We start from the raw sequence: 25,593 nt of genomic DNA, 5'->3' as shown, positions 1-25,593 counted from the left end.
CTATTCAAAGAACAACTGGATGATAGTGACTTCACCCACTTTCCCAAACTGTTGGCTGTAATGCAGAGGTTTCCAGAGGCACAAGAAATTCTGGCAAACCTTGACCCTGGTGCATGTCTTGAGGAAATTTCTGGGGAGATCAAACGACGATTTTCGCAATTCAGAGCCCTCACCCCTCTGTTCAGGCTGGTTGAAAACCCCTGGATGGTGAGTGCACGGAATCTTGATGTTGTTGCCCTTATTGGAATGGAAAGGGCTCAAGCAGAACTAGAGCTCATTGACATGCAGCACAATTCAGCCCTTGAAGCATCTTTTTTGGGGCAACCACCAGAAGAATTCTGGAAAATTGTGCCCCCTGACCAGTTTCCTCTTCTTGTTACAGTGGCCCAGAAGGTACTTTGTATGTTTGGGTCAACCTATGCTTGCGAATGTTCATTTTCCACAATGGGACTATTGAAGAGCAAACTTAGAAATAAACTTACAGACATACATCTGGAGCAGCTCTTAAGGCTTGCCGTTTCCAACTTGGTACCGGAATACAGAAAACTAATTGGTGACATGAAATGTAAAATAAGTTCATAGTGTTTGTGTTTAACATATCTATTTTTGGGACTCTGAAGCCTGTGCTGCACTGGGCATGTGCTGAATGTCCGGTTGATGCAAATTGCCATTCAATCCCACTTAAGATTGCCCTTGTCTGCTAATAAAATAAATATTATAAACATGTGCTGCATGTAGTTACATCTGCTTTGGAAATACAGCATTGTCTAGTAATGTTTTGAAATGGGACCATTTTTTTAGCCCCGCCCCCAATGACCCCGCCCCCCCTAATGACCCCGCCCCCACCGGTGCGGCCCTCGGCCACAAACCACACTGTAAATTCGGCCCCCGAGAGAAAGTTTGTGAGTACCCATGCTCTACACTAACCTGGGTAACTTTGTATTTCGTTTTTGCAAGTTTGCTTACAGTGTAAAAATGTCCAGTTTGTTTGCTATTATTGCATCTCTTGTGCAGGACATGTAGTACTATTACCCAGGTGATGTTTAGATTTGCATCAGGAGCATGCTCCTGTCCTCTTATTATCTGCACATTTCTTAGCTTTTTTCCTATTAATTTAGCATTAACATCTGTATCATCAATCTCTGCTACAGCAGCGACTTGCATTCCACTTTTAACTTCTAAAGTTTTACCCCAAAAATCTTCTGTTAAAATTCTAGGTGAAATCACAGACTGCTATATACTGTGCACAATATCCATGACTTCAGTTAAAGAAGAGTTTTGTAAGAAGGCGTTCTTGAATTGGTTTGTTAAAGCATTTAAATACAAGTTGATCTCGTAAATATACATCTAAATTAGTACCAATTTCACATTTTGCTGCTAAGACCCAGAGTACAGCCAAATCATCTTCAACAGACTCATCCAACATCTGCTTACGGTAAAAAAATCTCTCTTGAATGACAGACGGCTCATCCACATGCTGTTTGTCCATGCAAGCTAAAGATTCTGCGTACGCATCCCAAGTGTGAACACATCCCAAGTGTCATCACCAGCAGGATCAGCCTCAATCGGTAGATTATCAAACACCTGTTGGCCAGTTTCCCTTAGATGATTAAACAACAAAGCTTTCTTTCTAATGGCAGGGTACCTAGATGCATCTGTCACCATCAAATTTTTTTTTTTAAATTCCTAAACCATTTATTCCACACCACTAATGGTTTATCTGGATTCTGTAAAACAGTGGTGATTGTACTACATTACTGGACGTGACCATTATGAACAAACACAATAAGTAATAATTGTCGTATGCCTGTCACCTTTGTAATAATGCTCAAAATTTAATAAACTTACATAACAATCTTGAAAAAAATATGTGCCTGTCATAGTATGTATTAGACACAAATGTACCTTGAAAGAAATGCCACAGAAACTGCAAAACATGTGCCTGTCATGGTATGTGAACAGCCACAAATGTAAAATCGTAATAAAACTGTGTGCCTTTCACAGAATCCACAACATGTGCCCATCACGGAAACAGGCAATACAAACCAGGTGCGAAATGCGGGCAAAGAACAACGCGTTGTGCTCCAAGCATAATAAGTAGCAGCCAACTGTTCAAAATGGCATGCTTTCTAAAGGAAGTAGATGAAGCAGCAGGCACGCGCAGACGTCCCAGATGAAGACTCAGGAGGTCAGCTTTCAGATGTAGATCAGTCTGAAACGGGAAACTCCAGGCGTTCGCACTCAAACTACCGATGGGCGTGTTAAACTGGTAATGGCGAGTATTAAACAGCATTCCACAACAGCGCAAGTAGCAGCTCGAGCACCCAATGGTTTCCACAATCAATCAAACTCCAGCACCCTTATTTATGCAGCTGATCCACAAGAAAATCCCAAACTCACATGTCAGAATGAATATCTACTGCACGTTTGGATGGATAACCAAATCCGACCAAAATTCGTCCAATAAAAGCGTCGCTCCACACTTAAATCTTGTAGCTGATAATAATAATGTGATGGTTGTCAGTGGGTCCCAAATTCTTCTCAATCGCTCGTTGCCATATAAATGTAGCTTTCCATGAATAAGTAAACAGATCCTTGGGACAGCAGTGGTTCTCCAAAATAGATTTATTCCAGTAAAGGACCTGCAACTGCTCACCAGAATGGCAGCACAGCCAGGGAGTAAAAATCATCCCAACTCTCTAGAACATCCCCCATACATGACATAGGCAAATTCCAAGCATTAAAGAAACATGGATTAAGGCATTTAATATCTTAATACAAGTATGGAAACACAACACTTCACCCAAACTACACTACCCGATTGCTCTTTCCTGACCTGCATATTCATAGCACCCGCAGACACCCCCACCTGTTGAGACACAGGCTGTTGATGTCATTTAAATTAGGTGGGATTGAATCCAAGTACCACTGATGTACATTACTGTTGGTCCGTCTTTTGATCAACTACGTACCTTCTTTTAAAAGCAATTTAAGTTGAACAGTTATACCTCCCCGTTCGGGGATAGAGGGGTCCTTCAAAAACATATATTGCTGGTAAAAAGTCTATTTTTACATTTACTTTAAGTGAAGTGGGCCGTACAATAGGTAAGGAACTATTATAGAAATGGCAGTACACTACTGTTGTGTTATTAGATGCTTAGAATTCCGAACATTTATGTTTCTTGAAACTCTGTTATTTGTATTGTTATCTTTTCAGCACAGGGCTGGTGCAGGCAGCTTTGGACCCTTGGTGAAGTGTACATATATATGGAGACGAGCATCGCTCATGCTTATTTTGTGCTGCTTTATGAGGTTATAGAAGAGGGAGGGAGCGCAGCAGGATCCTGATCTCCTTCTCTTGTTGGTGACAAGTAAATACTCCAAATTAAGCGCGGAGTAAGCCTGGACGGAGTTCGCAGAGAGAGTGTAAAAAAAACGCATCCATGCAACACGGAGCTCCGCAAGCGGAGAGTGAGTTAGATAAATGCTGTTCGTGGTGATTTTCAGTGCCATGTGATGGTCCGCACTGTGCAATCTTCGCGAATAGCACCATGCACAGTGCAAGCGGGCGCTGCTTCCTTTCTGCTGCTCGAGTAGATTTTTACTTGAGCAGCAGCTTTCTCAACGAGAAGGGATGCTTTCTCAACGCGAACGGTCGCAAGCATACGCGACTACTCACAATGAGAAATCTGACCGTCCACGTTGTGAAATATCGCGGGGAGGTTGATTTTCCACACTTGTGCTCGGCAACTTGATGGTGATGATCGCGAACGAGGAAAAAGCTCACCGGTAGGTGGATTTTCCTCTCTCGCCAACTTGACTGACAAACCCGGGCGAGGGAAAAAAACAGAGCCGATTTTTTCAGAACTCTGTGTCACGCGGAGTGCTGAAAACTCTGCAAACTCCGCGAGCAGAGCGGAGTTCACTGCCCAAACTTAGCGTGGAGATGAGCGCATAAGCAAATTAATGAGGAGAGCCGAGGCAAGGCTCTTCTTGACTGTAAAAGCCTGACCATGAGCTAAGCCGTCTTCCTGAGTCCCTCTTGACTGTAAAAGCCTGACCATGAGCTAAGCCGTCTTCCTGAGTAATCGTTTCTATTCAGTAAGCAAACTCAGTCTCGTTTGGTGGTGCGCGTAATTGAATCATTGCAAGAAAATCAAACTTCCCACAAGCTAATTTCCATCGAATGTGCAAACACTTGTCTTCGCACACATTTTCGGCATGACGCCTGATTAACATGCCTCTCCTAAAGAAGTATGTCATTCCCCTCCATGTCTAGGTAAAGGAAGTAGTCTTCTTTATACGCATGAAGCTGCACTGACTTGCTGCATCAGGCACATTGAAATTGCCAATAATACAACAGGTTACCAAGCCCAGACACAGTGTCTCTCTGAATGAACAGATACTACTCTGACCAACCTGAGCTAGACTGAAGGTACAAGACACGTAAGTCGTCTCCTTCCACATCCGCATACTTGTATCGTTCTCCCATTTTCTCCGAAGCTGCAAATTTGCTCCTGAAATTCAGTAAAGAATACAGATGCACTTATTGTTTCTGTGTGCAAGCTTTAACATCGTCCCTAAAACCCTTTTAGGTTGTTTCACTTCTTCCTCCTTTTTTTAGTGACTTTTGCATACGTTGTGTAACATCACCTGTGTATGAACTGTTTCTTAGAGCTATGTTCTCTCTACAACATTTTGGTTGGTAGTTCTTTGAAGGTCCTAACATTGCACCTGCACTGTAGAAGTACCCTAATTAGAGAAGATTGAGTGAAACAATTAATTACTGGCAATGTTCCATTTTTAACTTCTGGTGTTTGTGCTGGTTAGCATACTATGGGGGTCATTATGATGGCGGAAGGACCGCCACCGCCGTGCCGGCGGTGGCGGTCCTTCCGCCATCTGCAAGCTCATTACCCACTGCCAAATTAGGATGGCGGTGGGTATCGTGGAGGACGCTAAGTCTGTCCACCAAAGGCAATCGCACCGATTGCCTGGCGGACGGTGCAGGGCCCCTGAAATGGTGGCGGTGCCTTGCAGGCACCGTCCACCAGATCAGGATGTGGGTTTGGGAAGGCATATCCATGGCGGCGATGTCGCCATGGAAAGGCTGGCAGGGATTGGGTGGGGTCGGAGGTGTGTCGCTGCACTGGGGAGTACCCATGGCACCCCCCTCATTTCCATACACCAATTGGCAGGCACCGCGTGGTGCTTGCCACGTAGTGCAGGGAAATGCTGTGCATGCACTTTTCACATTGCATGCGGTGCCGCAGCCAGCAGCACCGCCCGCAATGTGAGAAGCCCAGGATTCGCCCGCCAGTATGGCAGGCGCATCCTAATCGCAGTGGTGGAACCGCCGCATGTCTAGCGGGCGGTCCCAAACACGCTACCATGGCGGGTGGTCGTAATCACCCCCTATATTTTCGTCTTTGCCTTTGTTTACAAACTGACAGTTTACTGTGAAAAGGAGTGAGCTTTTGTAATTGATTGCTCTCTTGGGTTGGTTCCGAAGAACTACGAGAGGTGATATTCAGATGATCCCACGGCAGACGCAACCTTTGGATATTCACACTGACTCTCCATTTCATGGTGCTGTATTAGCAGGTGTGGGAAATGGGAAGTTGAAAAAAGTATGCTAAAATGTGTGACAGCATTCATTGTCACCAAGAATGCTCAAAATCGTCATGTCTTCCGGATGAGCAATGCCTTACAATAACTTAACATCTTTTTGCTGGTAGTCTGTGAGTCTCCATGTGATTTATTTTTAAATTTGTCCAGAAAATGGCACCCTCTGAAACAGTTAATTTGCACTCCCTCGAATGACTACCGGGGAAATATATGTGAACCACCACTTATTGCCTATATTGACGAGCTGACTGCCATATGATCCCAGAAACAATAGCATAAATCTTGTATTCAGAAGTGCTCTGGTGTAAATGTGATTCCTGTAACTCTCATGTAAACCTATGTCTTAACTGAATGCCTTGTGTGTGACGACCAATGTTTGTTCTGATTCTTGCAAATAAAAATATATATATAAAAACAAAAAGGAATTTGCACTCCCTCAGCTGTGCTCTTCACTCCCTCAGTGGCATTCTGAGTAGGTCCAGCTCAACACTACACTTTACACTCTTCAGATTATTCCAGATGGTATTAAAATATTCTGAGCTATTTTTCCATTTAAGTAATATCTTTACTTTTATTCCTGGTTCCTCCATGTATTCTGTACTTACTATTTATTTGATGGTCTATGTTGGTGTCTCTACCATTTGAAAATGATCTACTAATCTACCATCAATCACATACTGATACATACACTTCTTTAGTTGTGAAGAGGGAATATCTTTTAGGACAGTGAGCCTCAGTAACTTCTCTATGAACTGTCTGTAAATTAATTAGATTACATTTTTGGGTAGCTCACAAGCATATGAACACAATCCCTCTTGTAGTTTTTCCCCATGCCTCTGTTCATCCTTTTTTTTGCTGATAAATATAGTGTTTCACAACTTCTGTCTGAGTTGACATTCTTTGGTTGTAGCCCTACTATCCAGGCATTTCTAAGTAGAAACATCTGTTCATACTTAGTTCTGAAGACATTATGATTTAAAGAATTCTAATGACTTTATAGTTAAGGCGACACTGTCCCTACATTTGTATCCATATCTTATAAAATATGCATGTGCTTTTTGTCGCCAGCTGCTTGGGGGTGATATAATTCTGTAGCTCTCTGGTATGCAACTTTGGATTTTATCTTTGATTCTGGTTATGTTTGTAGTTGACTAGTTCCATGTAAATTCCTCCCTGTATTGTTAATAGTTATGATAAGTTACATGACTTGCTATTTATTGATCTATCATATCCTCTCTTTATTTTTGATTGAGAATGGACAAGTTAGATATCTGCTTTGGTGACTTTAGAACTGGGTGCCTTCCAAAAAGTAATCACGTGCTATGGGCTTTCTACATGCAGAAACTCTTACATATAACATAATGCTTATTTGGCAATGTCCTAACATTCTGTTTGTCTTGCTAGGTTGTCTCCTGTGAAAAGAAAGGTGTAATAATGGGCAGAATTTTCTTGGACCATATTGGAGGAACACGCCTCTTCTCCTGTGCAAATTGTGATACAATTTTGACCAATCGTTCAGAGCTCATATCAACTCGATTTACCGGCGCTACAGGTCGAGCTTTCCTTTTCAACAAGGTACTGACTATTCCTTTTAGAAGGTAGCAAACTTGTGGTGTCCAAACTGAACATAACATTTTTGTGAGTGAGTAGGAAATTAAAAGCAGATAGTTGGTTTTGAAGAAGACACTCACCTACGTGAAAATTGTATGTATTCAACATTACACAAATGCTTTCAATTGTAAATACTTTTTTTGTTTTCATTTCTTACGGAAGAAAGAAAAAGAGACAATGAAGTCACTGCAGAATATCTGAACACACCATTTTCAAGGTATAAAAAAGGCTGATTCGCAGATGTGTCTGCCAGAATGAACTAATTCAGAAAAAAAATCACTAGCAAGCGCACAATGTTTTTGTGTGCAAGATCATTTCTGAGGTCTGTAATTGCCACAAGACACTCTTATTGTGTAGGTGCACTAAACAGAGAAGACAACATTGAGTCACTACATCGCAGGAACTACATGGAGACTCACTACATCACAGGAACTACATAGGGATTCACTGCATCACAAGTAAATATATGTAAGCATTAAAATATGTTTACGAATACTTTATAGAAACTAAACAATAGACCATGGTAAAAGATTAACAAGCGATGACAAAATAAAGAATAAAATAAAGAAGACATTAAAAAATAACAATGTAAGATAAATACAAAATGAAGTAAATTAGTAATGTAAAACATATTTCAAACAGTAGGTGTGCAAAGCCAATAGATCTGATGTTGGCTACCAGACTTTTGTCATGGTTTTTGTAGAACTTAATTGTTGGGGAATCTGCCGGGCTCATGTAATTTTAAATAAATAAACTTTGTCTAAAAGCCCATATTTTTTTTTTGTCTGAAAAAGCACACACTGTCATAGCAGTCCCTGGCATTGAAGGGAAATACTTTGTGTGGGTACGCTCCTGGTGAAAGGGCAGAATGGCATCTCTCAAAGTGAAGTTAGCCAGTGGCTGAAGTGGGCTTACCTTCAGCCTCATTGCATGCTCTAAAGGGGGAAATTAAAATGTGAATGACACTATAATAGATAGATGGATGAAGAACACTGCCTGAGACCCTGTAGGTAAGTATATATATTCTTCATGTAGTTTTAGTCAAATCAAAAAGTCGTGGCTAACACCAGACCTAAAGAATACATTTAAAGTAGTTTATGAAATATGTACTTTTTAAATTAAAGAGGTATATAACTAGGGATATGGGAAAGGAAACTTATATAGGCAAGTAGTTGATGTGAGTATGTACACTTATGGATAGATATGTCTGTTTATTTCAATTTATTTTCAAAAGGAGGGTTGGGGGGTACCCCATAGAGGTATACATATCTGATTCACTGAGTTTCTATTGAAAGGAAGTAAAAAAAAAATATATTAACTTTTGTTGTAGTTTCAATATTCTGCACAAAGCGTTCCAACATACTTTATCCGATGTATATTGCGCATGGAATAGAGGAAGGATGGAAAATAAAGGTGGAATTAAAAAAGCACAGGATTCACATAGGAGAATCTCCGCTACAGAAAAAGAAAAAACCCTCGATGGAATTACATCAAACATGGTGTGAAACAATAATTTTACCCAAGGAAGAGACGTTGCTTGGTGTGGTCAGAAACTGTTAAGTCGTTTCTGAGAAATTAGGGCATTAAAAAAAAAAAATCGGTGTGGGCTATAAACTGTTAAAAGTTGAGATACATCTGGATACTGCTAAGTCTGCAAACTGCCCTCTAACCCAGGTTTGAGGACATTTGGTTGACCCAAATAAAGAAATTAAGTATATACAGAAATCTGATTGGACAAGGGGAGCCTGTACAAACCCTGCCTCACACACCAAATGCATTGCTTTTGACATCACAATATTTATGCCAATAACCACACCCAAATGTGCATCATTTACAACACATACAATCAATTACTAATATTATATTCTGTGTTTTCTCACTGATACCGTTCATGGATGTGATATGATAATGTGATATGTAATCTGACCTGTAAAATCATTTGTGACATTTGTAATTCCAATTGTTACATCAAAGTAGAGGTCATGAGCATTTCTTTAGGTGTGTGAGTTAAAGTTTGCTTGGCTGTGTTGTGAGTTGGATTGTGGAGCTATCCATCCTTTAGCAATTTCAGTCTGTTGTTTTATTTTTAGTTTCTATCCATAACAGTACATAAAGTTTTTTTTAATAATTACATTTCAGAGTTTTAAAAAAAACAGTGCTACGGTGTTATAACCAATCCTAGCCATAGCTTCACTTTAACTGTAGTTTTATGTGTGTGTGTGTGTGTGTGTGTAATATGCATGTATATATCTGTTTATATATGTGTGTGTGTGTGTGTATATATATATAATATTTGTAAAACCATAGAGAAATAGAATAAATGTAATAATTAAATAATCACACATAATGTGTGTTAACTTAATGAAAACAATTGAACTTATGAAAAATTAAAATATACCTATGATATAATGGCCGCTATTCAAGCGACTCCTACTGCAGAGGCATGCAATCATTGTGGAACTTTAAGCTAATGCCTGCCTGTATTCAAATCGGCCTGGACTGTTCCCATGAGGCACAGGGTCAGACTGATTTGCATATAGCCATGTCTGAACTGGGGTGGCAGAGTGGGCTAAAGAACGGTGATGGATTAAACCCAGATCTTTTGACTGGGTGTGAGTGTTTGATTGATTCAGATGCTCCGTCCATCACCACCCCCTTTTGTACCACTGTATTCAAATCCCGGCATCTTGTCCGTTTCTAATTCCTTATTGATCTAGCACCTTCACGTAAAATGTGTACAGTGAATGTGCTCTCCAATGAAAGAAGCATAACACCATTTCTGAATAATTGATAAAAAAGGTATTTATTAAACTATTGTTAAAGAGGACGAGGTGCTGCTGAAAACACATAATTGAGGTACATTCTTGCCTGTAACATCATCCCACACACAACGCATGTTGTAACAACGCATGCCTTTACCACGCAAGTCTTACAACGCAAGTCGTTACAATGACTTGCGTTGGAGGGTGTGGATTTAGGAATCTTATAATTTTATATTCCAACACCAGTCCCCGTAACAGTAGGGAAGGTGTTGGAATATAAAATTGCAAGATTCCTTATCCCACAGCGCCATCCAGCGCAAGTCGTAGTAACGACTTGCGTTGTAATAGCTGCGGGGTAAAGGCACTGCAGTGTTAAAACCGCGTCGTAAACGATGTTCCCCCACACAACTCATCAGCCAGTTACCTCCACTTGGTTAATAAAAATAGTTGTATTCTACCACCTTAAGTGTTGTGAATTTTGCCAACTCAATCAATCAGGGAGTTTTAAGCGCGCTACTCGCCCATGAGGGCCTCAAGGCGCTGGGGGAGTGGGGCGGGGAGCAGCTCCGGTCAGTTGAAGAACTAGGACTTGAGGGTCTTCCTGAAGATGTGCAGGGTGGGGGGCGCGTCTGATGTCGACTGGGAGCTCGTTCCAGGTTTGGACACGACGTTGAAGAAAGTTCTTCCTCCCGTTCGTGCTCTGCGGATGCGCGAGGGTTCAGCGAGTTCGGCGGATCGGAGGTTCCTCTTGGGTACATGGAAGGGGATTCTATCATTGAGATATATGGGTCCGGGGTTGTGGAGGCATTTGTAGGCGTGGGTGAGTATCTTGAAAGTTACTCTGTTCTCAACGGGGAGCCTGTGCAGGTTCCGCAGGTGTTGGTTATGTGTTCGTGTCGAGTGATGCAGAGGACGAGTCTGGCTGCGGTGTTCTGTATGGTCTGGAATTTGTGGAGCAGAGACTTGTTGATCCCGGCGCAGAGGGCGTTTCGTAGTCCAGTCTGCTGGTTATGAGTGTGTGGGTGGCGGTCTTCCTTGATTCAGGAGGATCTATTTGAAGGTCTTTCAGAGGATGCAGAGGGTGTTGAAGCAGGTGGAGGCGACAGCGTTGACCTGTCTGGTCATGGAGTGGGAGGAGTCAAGTAAGATGCCGAGGTTTTGGGCATGGTCGGTGGGGGTGGTACGGCTGCCGAGGGCGGTAGGACACCAGGTGTTGTCCCATGCAGAGGGAGAGGGTTCGATGGCGAGGACCTCTGTCTTCTCTGAGTTGAGCTTCAGCCAGCTGCTGCTCATCCAGGATCCAACCTCCTACATTCCTTCTTGGAGTCTTGTGGTGATGGGGTCCTTGGTGAGGGAGAGGGTGAGCTGAGTGTCGTCGGCGTAGGATACTATGCTGAGTCTGTGCTGTCTGACAATGGCGGTGAGGGGGGCCATGTAGATGTTGACGAGCGTGGTGCTGAGCAGTGATCCTTGGGGTACTTCACAGTTGATTTCTGTGGGTTCGGAGATTGTTGATCTTTGATCCCTTTGTAAGCCTTTACATTTATTTTTATGACTTCTCTTTTAAAGGTATGTTTTAAAAAAATAAAGTATTATGATGCTGCATACAGAACTCAGTGCATAGTTTACATTATAAAATAGGGTTCTGTGAATCACATCTACCTGTTGTACTAGTTTTTTAGGTCTCGTCTGCGCTGAGAGAACTATAGTCGTCGGCTCAGCCGACAACGAGTGGAGACGAGAGCTGGCCACGCGCACCATCAAGAAGTATGGCAGAGTCGGATTCCGACGCGCGCCTTGGGATTGGGTCGTGCGCGTGTGTTTCTGCCGTAGAGAGCTCTTGACGCGCGGCTTGTCTTTCCTTGCCCTCTCTCTCACCTCGCTCCTCCACCCCACTCTCTCTGCTGAACCCCTCCCCCCTCCCTTCCAAACATTCATGAGACTCCCAAAGCTTGCAAGATCTCTGCCTTGATTGAAAGGCAGCTAGTGGGATACGGATGTTGCTCCCAGACATGAAAGAGCGACATGATTTTCTGCAGAACACGCAGCAAGGCAAACCTTGTTTGGCAAGTGACGGCTCAGTTACGTATTTACTGCCACCAGTGCGAATGACTTCGGAGTCTGCTGACAGCTGCGTGCAACTTGAATGTGACCAGCATCTGGCAGTGAAAACACGCTGCCCTGGGCATTGCGCAAGATGGAGGCTCCGCTGAGGTGCTTCTCGTGTGATGCACCTCTTCACAACAAACGCGGTGTTTTCCCCTTGTAATTGCCAGTGTGAAAAGAGCCCCGGGCCGAGAGTGAGCTCTCTCGCTCTGACTTGGTGTCTGCGCAGTGGATAAAAAGGAGACTGCTCGCGCCGGCGTGAATATTTTCCTACCTCAGTCTCCGCAATTTCCACCGTGACTTCCCGCCACTGTCTCAGAAGAGACTCGGAACCGAACTGTAGCGTCCCCCCTCTGATTGTCTTTTAGTGCATTGGAATCTCACTGCCCCGTTCTTACAGAAATAGTGACTGTCCGTTTTGGCACATATTTATTGTGGGCTTTCAGCAAACCTTCTTCATATGTTCTTGTGGCTATCACATTTTCCTCCCGCCCAAACAGCGTTCAGCAAGGGCAGTGGGTCAGCCCACTTCTGCTATTGGCTAACGTCAGAGTAGAGTGATGGCATTCTGTTATTTCACAAAGATCACATCCACACACAAAGCAGTTCCCTTCAGTTCTGCTGACTACTACGGTCACGTGTGCTTTTTGAGACTAAAACCAAAGTTTTTACTTTCAGTCAATTTTTTTTAAAGCTAGAATTACCAGGGCCAGGCAGCTTCCTCAGGAACAACGTTTTGGCAAAAAAACACGACAAAACTAGTAATGAAAAAGCCAAAAAGCAGCCAATGCCAGACCTAGAGGCTTTGTCAATGCGTGTCCTGCTTGGTGTATTGTGCGATCCTGGTCAAATTAGGTCATGCCTCTGTGTGTCATTTCCCTTACCTACGGTTTGCAGGGCTATATGAATACTTTGAAAAGGAGTGTAGGGTGCAAGTCTCAAGGAATGGAAAGACAGTTCTCTCTTTCCCCCTCGTCTTTCATACCGGAGCCCGACATCACGTGATCCGCTGTTTGGACTCTTCCTGTCCGTGACACTGACACTATCAGCAGGGGCGTGAGCTAGATAGATGGGGTATGGTGTGGAGGGATTGAAGCTTAGAAGGGGGCTAGACACGGGGGAGCGCGTGACGCCCTGAGCAGTGGGTCTGTGGAATGGCGTGAGTGGAGGGGGAGCCCAGGACGGCTTTTAAGTTGTGCTAAGTTTAGGGAGATTGGCAGGGGGCCTACCCTTCGCTCCAATGGAATGGCCATTAGAGGTAATCCCAGGCCCTGTACCCACACCCATGTTGTCCCTCCTGTCTCCTGGGCCGATTTACGGCTCGCAGGCTGACCTCAGCCCCGGCCTGGCCGGGCAGGGATAGGCAGTCAGGCCAGTTCATCATGCCAGGTGGCCTGATGGCTTCCCCTAGTCAGCGGGGGAACACCCCTTGAGAGAGCAGGGCTAAGGCCAGACATCTCTCCTCTTGGGATGGTCTGTAAACATCTGTGGTGGTGATGTCCTGCAGATGCTGTCTGACCAACTCCAGCGGACACGTCACACCACATCCCAGGCCCGGGCTCTCCCAGTGCTGCCGCTCACGGGCACTCCCCCCCCCCCCCCCCCTCCCACCTCATGAACAAGGGGACAGCAGATGGTTTCTTGAGCAGGGCTGACACAGTATGTACCTTTGTATCCATTAATGCAACCTTTTTTTCCCCAAAGACCGTCCCCAAAAGGCATAAAAAGTGCAATAACAACGTTCTTCTGAGAAATGTTTTTATGCTTTGCTTACCGTGGCGTCGCTATCAATGGTACAGCAAGTGCAGTGACACCGGGGCCCAGGGTTGTTAAGGGCCCACTGAGGAGCAGGGGCATAACACAGGCCCACGCATCCCCCGCAGTGCGGGCGGTCCCTCAAGCTCAAGGGGGCCCCCTCAGCACTGCACTTCGGCCTGAGAGCTTCTAATAGAGTCCGGAGGGGGACCGTCCATGTACCTGGCAGGGGGCCCCTCAATTATTGTTACGCCACTGCTGGGGAGAGGATGTGGCCTAACAAGCTAAGGCGGTGGAGCTCAAATCTGGGGAACCGCGTTCGAGCCTCGACAATGACGCTCATCATCCTGTGATTCTGGACAAATCATTCAATCGCCCCGTGCCTAACAAAAACAAGCACGTTTTTAGTGCGCTGCACCTCTTGACAACAAACGCCGTGTTTTCCCATCTTTCCCAGGTGCCAAAATCTAAATGTTGCCGTTTTTACCTAAACAAACGCCACCTGTAAACCTGATTCAAGGGAATTAAACCAGTGGAGTATGAATAATGGCAGTATCCTAGCTTGGTGTAAACTCCTTCGCGAGTCACAATGAAGCAGGAGTATCTTGGTACCCTTCTTTACATTGCATTCTCTGTAAACATATGTATCCGTGTGCACGTTTTCACCAGGAGACCCCTCGGCGAGCGAGAGCCTTTCACAGTGCACGATAAGTGAAAGCACTGTACAGGAGTAGTGAACAGGCTCAGCTTCATTCACAAACAATGTTTATATACCAATTGCAAATAAAAAATGTTTTTATGCAAAGCATTGTCATTTACAATGCCAGTAACTCAAACTTTAATGCTGCGAGACCTATTGCATTGCAAATGCTTGTTATTTATTGTTTTAGTTTGGTGCCTTGTGCCTATTTGTTGCTCCAGTCACATATACTGTTTTTCTATGTTTCAAGTTCATTGCTTTGTCTAGGATCTAAGTGTCATGTAGCTAAGGACCTGATTTAAAACTCTGCGGACGGGTTTCTCCTTCACCGCGGTGATGGCTATTCCGTCGGTCGAAATAATAAATCCCATTGCATCCTATGGGATTTATATTTCGGCGGACCGAATATCTGTCACAATTGTGACAGGTTCGTCCAGTGGGTTAATATACTATATAAGGACCCAGTAGCCAGGGTCCGCACGGGCCGCACCATTTCCACGCAATACCGGGCGGAGAGGTGCACGAGACAGGGGTGTCCCCTCTTCCCCCCCCTATTATTCGCTCTAGCGATAGAGCCACTTGCATGTGTAGCACGCTAGGGGACGCCATATGAGGGTATTGGACTAGCTGAGCAGACACACCACATTGCAGTATATGCAGATGATCTCCTGCTATTCCTAAAAGACACGGTTGCAGCTTTAAGGGGGGCCCGGCACATGATGGAAGAGTTCGGAACACTTTCTAGACTATGTGTTAACTGGCAGAAGTCACGACTCTTCCCGGTGACAAGAGATACTCTGCCTCCCATGGGCCTGGGAGACCTACAGTGCGAGCTGCGTTGTTTTAGATACCTAGGGGTGAAAGTGTATCATGACCCCTCTGATGTTCAGGAGACGAATGTGGGGAGCTCTGCAATCGCTAAAAGGTTGTATGGCTTTCTGGGGAACGCTACTCCTATCGGTGGCGGGCGAATTTCCCTACTGAGGATGTTGCTATATTTCTTCACCACCCTACCGGTGTGGATCCCCAGTGCGTGGTTTCGATCGCTCGACTCTCTTATTACAACTTTTATCTGGGGGCCCAGCAGAAACAGAGTGACCATAGCTATGTTACGAAGGGTGCAGGTGGAGGGTGGATTAGCGGTGCCGGATATGGAGAACTATTACCTGGCAGGACAACTCCAACGCTTTACGCAATGGGTGGCAGGTAGTCTAGACCCGGAAAGGAGGAAGCCCCCATTCACCCCGAATAGGGCGGATGTCATGAACACATTAATGGGCACCATTAAACAGCGAAAGATAAGCTCTCCGGAACACAGAGTGATAAGGAATTGCTGGGCCAGGTGTCTCCAGAAGACCAAAACCAAACGTCCTTACTCCCCAGAGATGTTGGTGGCATTACTAGAGGCGCTCCCACATGGGGGCCACTGGAGAGGATTAGAGGAATGGGCGCAGGCGGGAGTCACTAAAATAGGGGACCTATATGGTGACTGGGAACTGCTTACATTTGCGGCCTTCCGAGCAAACTGGGACATCCGGCAGGGGCACTTTTTACTATATGGGGCAGTTACTGGGGCCTTGCACAGACAGGGGACAACCGAACCACTCACGCACTCCACATGCGAATACATAAGCCTAGCAGGAGGCGTCATCAAAGCGGTATCGTGCCTCTAACGAGCCATTCGGCGAGACTCCACAAGACCGCTGGAGGGACTGAAGGATAAATTGGAGGCGGACCTTGGGATTCCTATAGAGGATAAGGATTGGGAAAATGCGCTCCTCCGGGCCGCCAAGGTATCCTGTAATGCACAATTCCAATTAATTAGTTTTTACACCCTACATAGAGCGTACATTACACCTGACAGAATTAATCGCTATTTCCATCGAGATGATGCGAGTTGCCCTCGCTGTCAGGAGATAGGAGCTAGCTACATCCACATGATGTGGAGCTGCCCACAGCTAGAAGGGTACTGGCAAGACGTGGTTAGGGAGACAGCGCGCATCACAGGGATGGAGATCCCATGCACCCCCAGCCATGTGCTGCTCAACCTGTTTCCCCACTCCGCTAAGACCAAGGTCACAGCAAGGTTTCAAGACCTAGCATATATATTAGCAAAACGCGAACTAACAAGCAAATGGAAGGCCCCAGCGGGGCCGGGGTGGTCAACTGGAAGCGGGAACTAGAGAAGTGGGCAGGCTGCGAACATAGAATACTACTTCGGAATGCGCAACGAGGCATAGGCAGACTTGAGAATGCGCAGGCTTGGGGAGTATTAGTAGACGACCTGAAGAATGTAGACCAGGAGTCTGCTCCCAGCCAACCTCAGGCCAGGTCTCGACCTGTCAGCCCTCATAGCCAGGAACAGGAGGAGAGAGAGGTGGCGTCATGAGCGGACCATAGCACCCTAACATCTACAGACCTGAAGGTTTGCGTGAGTCCGGCTTACAGCTTAGCCTATAGAGGGTGAGACCCAGACCACACGTGTAGCGAGAGACATGGTGGCAGGTTAGTCGACAGCAGCGAGGGGTGGGGGGGGACAGTTGGGGGGACCTGTTCGACACTTATATTGGGTGGCAGTCCTTTACAACTAGAGCTGCATAGCACGGCGGAAAGTCACACAGCAAGAAGGGATATGGACAAGTGACTAGCTAAACAGCAAGGAATAACACTTTGCACTTTTAACCAGGAATGTCTATGATTAGGAAACGAATTGAGTATGTACTCCTGATACTTAAATGCCAATAAAATATGTTTAAAAAAAAAAAGAAATCCGTCACAATTGTGACGTAGTAACCCGCCTGCCATAATCAATACAATATTAATTGTGTAATGCTGACCCATGTTTATAATTCTTTCCTTTTTAGTTGGCTACAACCAGTATATTTCTGATTGCATCTTTAATTTAGACACTTAGGGCCATATGTATCAAGCAAAATTGCATTTGCAAACGCCGAAATTTGCAGAATTTCGGCGTTTGCGAATGCAATTGTGCCAAATGGTATGTAATAAGGCAAAATAAGGAATCGATTTGCGATTGCATTTAAGGAATCGCAAATTCCGCAATTCCTTAAATGCAATGTAAGAAGCACCAAAAAAGTGCAATTTGGCCTTAAGGAATCGCAAATTACCACCAACTTCAAGTTGGTGGTAATTTGCGATTTCTTTGAAAAATGCACTTTTTAGCATTTTTCAAAGTGCAATTTGAAGCTCATACATGCCCTTGGGGCATGTATGTGTGCCACATGTGCACCCATGCTTATATCAGGGGTGCAACAGGGTGTCCTGTTGACACCCCTGTACCCTTGAAATTGCATTCTCAATTTGCGATTCGCTAATTGCAAATCGCAAATTGAGAATGTCTTCCCAGTCATTCCTATGGGACTCTAGGCCCATAGGAATGAATAGGGAGGTATTCCTTAATTGCGAATCGCAATTTGCGAATCGCAATTAAGGAATATGTAGGATTCGCAAAATTTATTGCAAATCCTACATACATAGCATTTTGCAATTCTCAAATAGCGATTCGCAAATATCGCTATTTGAGAATCGCAAAATGACTTTTTGATACATATGGCCCTTAGTTTTTTCCATTGGTTTTGTGCAATAAATCTGCAAGAAGTGTTGTTCATTTGGATTATCTCCTTGTGATCGTTTTTTAATGTTTTGCGATTGGGGCTATTTTGTTATATCACTATGTCATAGCTGTAACTGATTAGAACATTACTGCTAAGTCCAGGTAAACATGCACTGGCAGTCATCGTCTCACAAGTGCTGCTGACAGCTTTGCACCCAAACATATACAGACTTTAACTGTTTCACATTTAATAAAGTCTTTCTTATTGGTGAGAAAGCTGTTGTATCTCGGACAGTCTATCAAAGCCATGTGCCTTTTGTTCCCTCAATAAACATGAGTCTGCAATGGGTTGTTTCTTTTGCACGAGTCACCAAGTGAATGAACTTTGTTAATGCTACCTGTAAGGAGATAGCCCAAGAGGCTAAGACATAAATGGGCCTATTACGATGTCGGTAGACAACACCATCTCGGAAACAGGAGCGACCGAACTCTGGTCGTCGGTCCCGACCACCTCATTATGATGCGACTGAACTTTGTTCGGTCGCATTCCGACATTTCCCTATGGAGCATGTGTTACGGCTGTAAACTAGCCGTAGTACATCCTCCCATGCCATGGGCTGCAGGGATTGGTGTCCCCTCGGCCACCAAATGGAGGCCACAAAGGAAAGTCACGTTCAGAAGAGGAAGAACGTTGAGAAACAGACTCAGTCCCACAGTTCCGCACAATGCCACCACTCCCTCCTGTCTCAACACTTACTACGTCGGATTCTACAAATGCGGATGCTGTGGAGCCTGCAAGTGTGCATGGAATGGAACCAAAGAATTCACAGATTGGAAGGACCGCAGGTATCAAATCACCAGAAACATCAATTGCAATACCAGATATGTCATATACATAGTGGAATGCACTTGTAGAAAATACTATGTGGGTAGCACGATCAGAGCCCTGAAAGAACGAATCATGGAACATGTGAGGGCAATGCAAAATGGGGATACCAGATACCCCATGTCCTCACACATCAACATCTGTGCCACACAGGTAGTGGAGAAGTGTGGCTCACTGGTTAGAGGAGGCAGACCCTGAAGCAGAGGTCAGACCCGGTACCTGGGTTCAATTCCCGACGCGGCAGGGTCTTGAGCCCAAATATCCACGGACTCGATAATTCTCGTTTCAGTGCCTACTCGAATCACGGGTTCACACTCTGCAGCTCTGGGCATTAGCTTGCTTAATCTCCACTACGGCCCCCCCCGCGGCGGGATGCCTGGCTTTCACCTTGGGGATGCCCAGTACGGGTATCTCACAGGGAAAAAAGCCAGGACGGGTTCCCAAGGCAAGCGACGAGATGCCTACGGGTAATCGAGCGCTATATAAGAACGCATAATAATAACAATAATAACACAAGGACCAAACAAAAGTCTGAGCTACTTCGGAATTGATGTCATGGAACCCAGTGCAAGGGGGGGCAATCGCGAATTGAGGCTAAGGAGACTGGAAGCCACTTGGATAATGCGCCTCCAAGCAGTAAAGCACGGGCTCAACATTGACCACGAGCTACCATACTTTTTAGGCTCTAAGGGCCAGATGTAGGAAAATCGTATTTACCGATTCATAAATACCGAATTTTACCGATTCTGTATTTATGAATCGGTAAATATGAAGGAGGGAGATTTAGGAAGATTCGGTAATTGAATTACCCAATCTGTAAAAATCGGTATTTACCGAATCGGTAAATACAGATTCGGTATTGCCCGTTGATTCCTATGGGCCTTGAAGCCCATAGGAATCAATAGGCACTAGGCGTGGCTTGGACGCCGATCGGGATGGCGGCGTGAGCTCGCTGCTCCGCGCGGAATCCCGCTAATTCTCCTGTTTTTCGGGACCCTAGGCGACCCGGAGACGACGTTCCTGCCCTCTGAAGGGTGAGGGGACTGCTGGCCGTAATCGGTGAATCGCTGGGGGACTGCTGGCCCCGAGGAGATCGAGGAAGAGGCGGCCGAGGTGTAGCCCGGGGTGTGAAGAAAATGGCGGCGAGGTGGTCGGACGGTCTCGGGCTTCGGCCCTGAGCCCGGCTGTCGCCAAGCAGAGAAGGACCCTGCACCCGGCTGCTCGCAGCACTGGGATTGGCGGCGCGACGTCCTGAGACCGGGGGACGCTGCCCGACTCACCCAGGAGATCGGGGGTTCTCGCCGGCCGCCGTCCCACGACTCATCCTCCCCCCACGGGTCCAGTGGGGGTGACGGACCGGGGCTCACCCGACTGGTCATTGTTTTTGAGACCATTGGCGGTGGCGTTGCATTGCCCGGTGCCCGGTAATCAGCACGGACCCACGAGAGCGCCCGCGGTACGGGTGGCCGGACTTGTGACGCAGCACCCTAACATGGCGGCGACCGGAGGGCCGATGCCCGGGAGCCATGAGGGGGACTCGGCGACATCGGCCCGGCTGAGTGAGAGTCCCTCCCCGGAGCTTGACCAGGAACAGCGGCTGAACCGGCGCTTGGATGCCATCCTTGAGGCGATCACCTCCACCAAGGAGGCGTTGCACAACGACATTGCCCAGGTGGCCACGGGCCTGGGGCTGCTACGCGCGGACCACGCAAAGCTGGCGGATCGGGTCAAGGAGCATGACCAACTGTTGCTGGACCTGAAGCCCTCGGTGGTGACCGCGGAGCGCAGGATTACAGACATTTTGGCCCGACTGGACACTCTAGAGCGGAGGGCGGAGGATGCCGAAGGCCGCAATAGGCGGAACAACGTGCGGGTCGTGGGCCTGCCGGAACGGATTGAGGGGGAAGATGCGGTGGCCTACATGGAGAACTGGTTCCGCACTGTGGTGGCGCCGGAGGGGCTTACTCCATTTTTCACTCTGGAGCGAGCTCACCGAGTGCCCGCTCGCCCGCTGGGACTTGGCCGCCCCCCCCGACCAATGGTGGTGCGGCTCCTCCACTACAAAGACCGGGACCTCCTCATCCAGCGGGCCAGGTTGTCGGGCCCTTATGGGGTGGAGAACAGCAAAGTGACGATCTTTCCGGACTATACGCAGGCGGTCCAGAAGGCCAGGGCATCGTTCCTTGCTGTGAAGAAGGAGCTCAGGGAGGAAGGCATTCAGTACTCCTTGCTTTACCCGGCCAAGCTGCGGATTCTCATGGATGGCACCACACACTTTTTCCAGACTCCGGATGAAGCTTGGCAATGGCTTGAGTCGTACAGAGCAGGGACGGACAGGCCGCACCAAAGTAGGCGAGACCAACCCAAGCAGACCCGGGTGCGGCAGTCACAACGAATCAGGTCCCGTAACAGGCGCCAGCGGGAGAAGCGGGAGGCTCAAATGGCGGCGGAGAAGAGGGATGCACTCGCGGCGACGGCGGCCATTACAGGGTCACAACAGAACAGTGAAAGGGCCGAAACGGACTCGGGAGGAGAAGGCAGCAGAACAGGAGAGGATCTTTCGGAGGCAGAGAGCCAGAAGGGGCCGACAGTGACCCCACAGACCTCGGATGAAATTTTCTGCGGCTAAGATAGACTTTGGCCTAGATCGGGACTTCATGGTAGGGTGATATCCTGTTGCTGGAGGGCGGGTCGCCGGGTGGGGGAGCTGAGTGTATTGGAGGGGATGAAGGGCGGGACGCGGGCTCCGCTAGCTGGGGTCGGCGGCGACTCACCCCCCCTAGGCCCTTAAGGTCGACTGTGGTGGAGACCACAGGATAAGTGTACGAGAAGTTGGTTCAAGGTTTGGATGGGGGCGGCCATTGGGTTCGTGTGCTCTGTCCTGGGGAGTGGGGTTTGGGGTGTGTTTCAGTTTTGGGGTTGTTTGGGGGGGGGCAACTGCATTGGGGGGGTCATGGCCCGTTGGAGTTTAATTCGGATTGTACGGACTTGGTATGGGGACATTACCTAATTTGAAATGCCTAACGTGGAATGTCTGGGGGCTGCGGACTATGGTGAAACGTCACAAAGTACATGCATACCTGGTACGCAGGGGGGTTCAGATAGCTATGCTCCAGGAGACCCACCTCACCAAAAAAGAGTGCGCTGCCTTGCAGAAACGATGGCGGGGCCAGGTTTTTGGCACCACTTATTCAGCGTATGCCAGGGGGGTCTTGATCTGGGTGAGGGCGGGGATACCCTTTCAGGTGTTGAATCAGGTAATGGATCCGGATGGCAGGTTTGTAGCGGTGGAGGGGAGATTATACGGACAGGATGTGGTTTTATGTTGTGTTTATGCACCGAACACGGACCAAGGCCGATACTTTGATAACCTCTCGGGGTCCTTGGCCTCTTTCCTGGCGGGTCCGATAGTGCTAGGGGGGGACTTCAATTCGATTACGGATGTGGCTCTGGATAGGTCCCATCCCCCCTTAGTAGACTCTCCTGTGCGCAGGCTGGCCGCGCACAGGAAGGACTGGCAAGACCGGTGGGGGTTGCTAGATGTCTGGAGGGAGAGGCACAGGGGAACCAGGGATTACTCCTTTTATTCCGCTCTACATGATTTACATGTCAGGATTGATTCGGTGCTTTGCGGGAGCTCCCTTGCCCCATTGATTACTCATGCTGAGTACCTTGCTAGGACGATATCCGATCATAACCCCCTGTTGGTACATTTTCAATGGCAGAGGGAGCGCTCCGTAATACCAACATGGCGGCTTCGGCCGGAGACGCTAGAGGATTCTGTGTTCGCCGATGCGGTCCGGCAGGGCATTGATAGTTATTTCGGTGTGAATGAAGGAACAGCGACGAGCAGGTCTGTTGAATGGGATGCACTGAAAGTGGTGGTGAGAGGGGTGTGCTTGGGCAGGTTCTCGAATGCTCGAATGTCTGTGCTGAATGATTTAATGAAAGCGGAAGACACTTTGAGGGACCTGGAGCGCCGCAGGCCAAGTAGGCCGGGTGTACGGGCCCAGTTATTGGAAGCGAAGGAAGCGGTAGCCGCGGAGACGGAACGTTTGCGCTGCTATGATTATAGGCAGTACATTGTCAGGGCACACGCAGAAAGGGACAAGGTGGGTACCCTCTTGGCCAGATTAGCTAACCCGGAACTTAGGGGTTGCCCGGTCCTCAGCATTATTGACGCGCAGGGAGGGATGGTGTACTCCCAGGCAGCTGTATTGGACCGCTTTCGGGGTTACTATGAGGAATTGTACCGGAGTCAGCTGGGAGTGGGGGTTCAGGACATCGTGGAATACCTGGGGGAGAGACCGCTCCCGGTCTTGGACGACGACGACGCGGGGGACCTGGGTAGCCCGATCACGCTAACGGAAATTCGAGTGGCTATCAAACATATGGCCCGTAACAAGACGCCCGGGGTGGACGGACTCCCAATCGAGTTCTACCAGCAATATGTAGACGCTCTGGCGCCCAGGCTGCTGGTGGTGTATGCGGAGGCCTTCGAGAAGGGGGCGTTGCCTGCCTCCATGCGGGAGGCCTTGATAGTGCCACTCCTCAAGCCTGGCCGGGATGCCACGGACGTGAGGTCTTATCGCCCGCTGTCCATGCTGACGGTGGACTATAAGATCCTGAGTCGCATCCTAGCTACTAGACTGGCCCCGCACATGACGGGCCTGGTGCACGGGGATCAGGCCGGGTTTATACCCACAAGGAGCACGGCGATGAATATCCGCCGCCTGGTGGGAATAATGGACGCCATCTTGGATGGGGAGGGATCGCCGGCGGTTCTGTCCGTGGATATTGAGAAGGCCTTCGATAGTCTGGAATGGCCTTTCTTGGATGGAGTGCTGGAGCGGTTTGGCATGGGCGATGGCTTTCGGAGGTGGACGAGAGTCTTGTATAATTCGGCGACGGCGAGAGTTCGATTGGGCGGCTTGGTGTCTGCCGCGTATCCGGTTGGCAGGGGAACACGACAGGGGTGCTCTCTCCCCCCACTGTTGTTTGCCCTGGCGATGGAACCCTTAGCGGTCCATGCGAGGTCAGGCGATCGATATGCGGGAATAGTGAGTGACGGGCGGTGGCATCACATATCGCTCTATGCGGATGACCTGCTCCTGTACCTAGCTGACACTTCGGGGGCACTGGTTGGAGCGATGGATCTGCTGTCCGAGTTCGGCCGATTGTCAGGCCTTAAGGTCAATTGGGCAAAGACCTGCGTGTTTCCACTGAGAGCGGGATCTCCAGCCCCTAGTAGCGACCTGGGTGTGGCGTGGGAACCCTCTTGCATCACCTACTTGGGTGTCCGCATTTACCACTCGGCTGCTGACCTGTTGGAGGGTAACATTGGCCGTTGTGTCCGGTCACTACGGGGCAGCTTGTCTTTCTGGTCGACCCTCCCGCTGACAGTCCTGGGCAGGATAGCATTGTTGAAAATGGTGGCGCTCCCCCGCTTCCTTTATTATTTCCGTACGCTACCTGTCTGGATTCCCCAGGGGGTGTTTAGGGAACTGCGGTCAATGATTATTGGCTTTCTATGGGAGCATGGACGACGCAGGATAGCCTTGAGCACGTTACTTCGCCCCAAGCTGGAAGGGGGCATGGCCGTACCCGACCTTGAGCTGTATTATTTAGCGGCGCAGTTGCAGGTCCTTACGCAGAACGTGGCCAGGGTGTTCCGGGGGCCGGAGGAGGACCGGGGTCGGGGGATACGGCGCCATGTGCTGTCGTACATTATAATGCAGCAACGGCTCGAATTACGGGCCCTCACCATGGAGGAGCGAACGCTTCGGCTGTGCTGGCAGAGGAGCCTCCGGAGGGCGAGGGCCTCACGGCCTTATGCCCCGGAGATCCCGATTGGGATGTTGACAGCTCTGCCGCACGGAGGGGATTGGTCCCCGTTGATGGAGTGGGAGGCTGCGGGGCTACAGGTGGTGGGTGACTTGTATATAGATGGGGCGTTGGCACCGTTCGACGTGCTCCGGGACCAGTTCGGACTGCCTGAAGGGGGCTTCCTGCTACACGCGGCTGTAGTGTCTGCCATGCAAAAGCACTGGAAGGAGGGGCTCCTGGAACCTGCGACGACTATGGCGTGCCAATATGTGGTGATGGCGGCTGGTACCTTCAAAGCTGTGACGTGCCTCCATAATAGGATGCTGCACGACGGGCTGGAACCACTCCATGGGCTCAAAGCTAAATGGGAGGGGAGCATTGGCCGGCCCATACCGGATACGGCATGGGGCCATATCCTGCGACGCACGTGGAAGGGCACCAGGAACGCGCGCTTTCAGCAGGTTCATTTTTATGTGCTCCATAGGGCCTATCTAACTCCGGAGAAACTACGGCGGCACTTTCGGGTGCCGGATGCCTGTTGCCCCCGGTGCTCGTCCCTTGGGGCGGACATGGACCACTTGTTTTGGGGGTGTCCACAACTGGGAACTTATTGGGCTGAGGTAGGGGAACTCCTGAATGAAGTGACTGACAGGGAGGTAGACTTCGACATGGCGACGTGTCTCTTGCTCTGGTTCCCGCATACTAAGCACACCAAGGTGACCAGTAAATTCATAGATCTGGGTCT

General features: G+C 48.0%; 1 protein-coding gene across 2 annotated transcripts in view; it reads left to right on the top strand.

Moving 5' to 3' along the window:
- YPEL5 (yippee like 5) overlaps positions 1–25,593 on the top strand; it is a 40,110-nt gene that overhangs the window by 8,990 nt on the left and 5,527 nt on the right. For both annotated transcript variants that reach the window (XM_078649854.1, XM_078649855.1), the window contains exon 2: positions 7,033–7,203. In XM_078649854.1, the coding sequence (XP_078505980.1) occupies positions 7,063–7,203 (141 nt within the window). In that variant the 5' untranslated portion in view covers positions 7,033–7,062. The remainder of the gene's footprint in view (positions 1–7,032; positions 7,204–25,593) is intronic.

Source organism: Lissotriton helveticus, chromosome 6, assembly GCF_964261635.1.
Source record: "Lissotriton helveticus chromosome 6, aLisHel1.1, whole genome shotgun sequence".
In the NCBI taxonomy this organism is placed as follows: Eukaryota; Metazoa; Chordata; class Amphibia; order Caudata; family Salamandridae; genus Lissotriton; species Lissotriton helveticus.
Note: the sequence above shows the minus strand (reverse complement) of the source record. Positions and strands in the feature narration are given on the sequence as shown.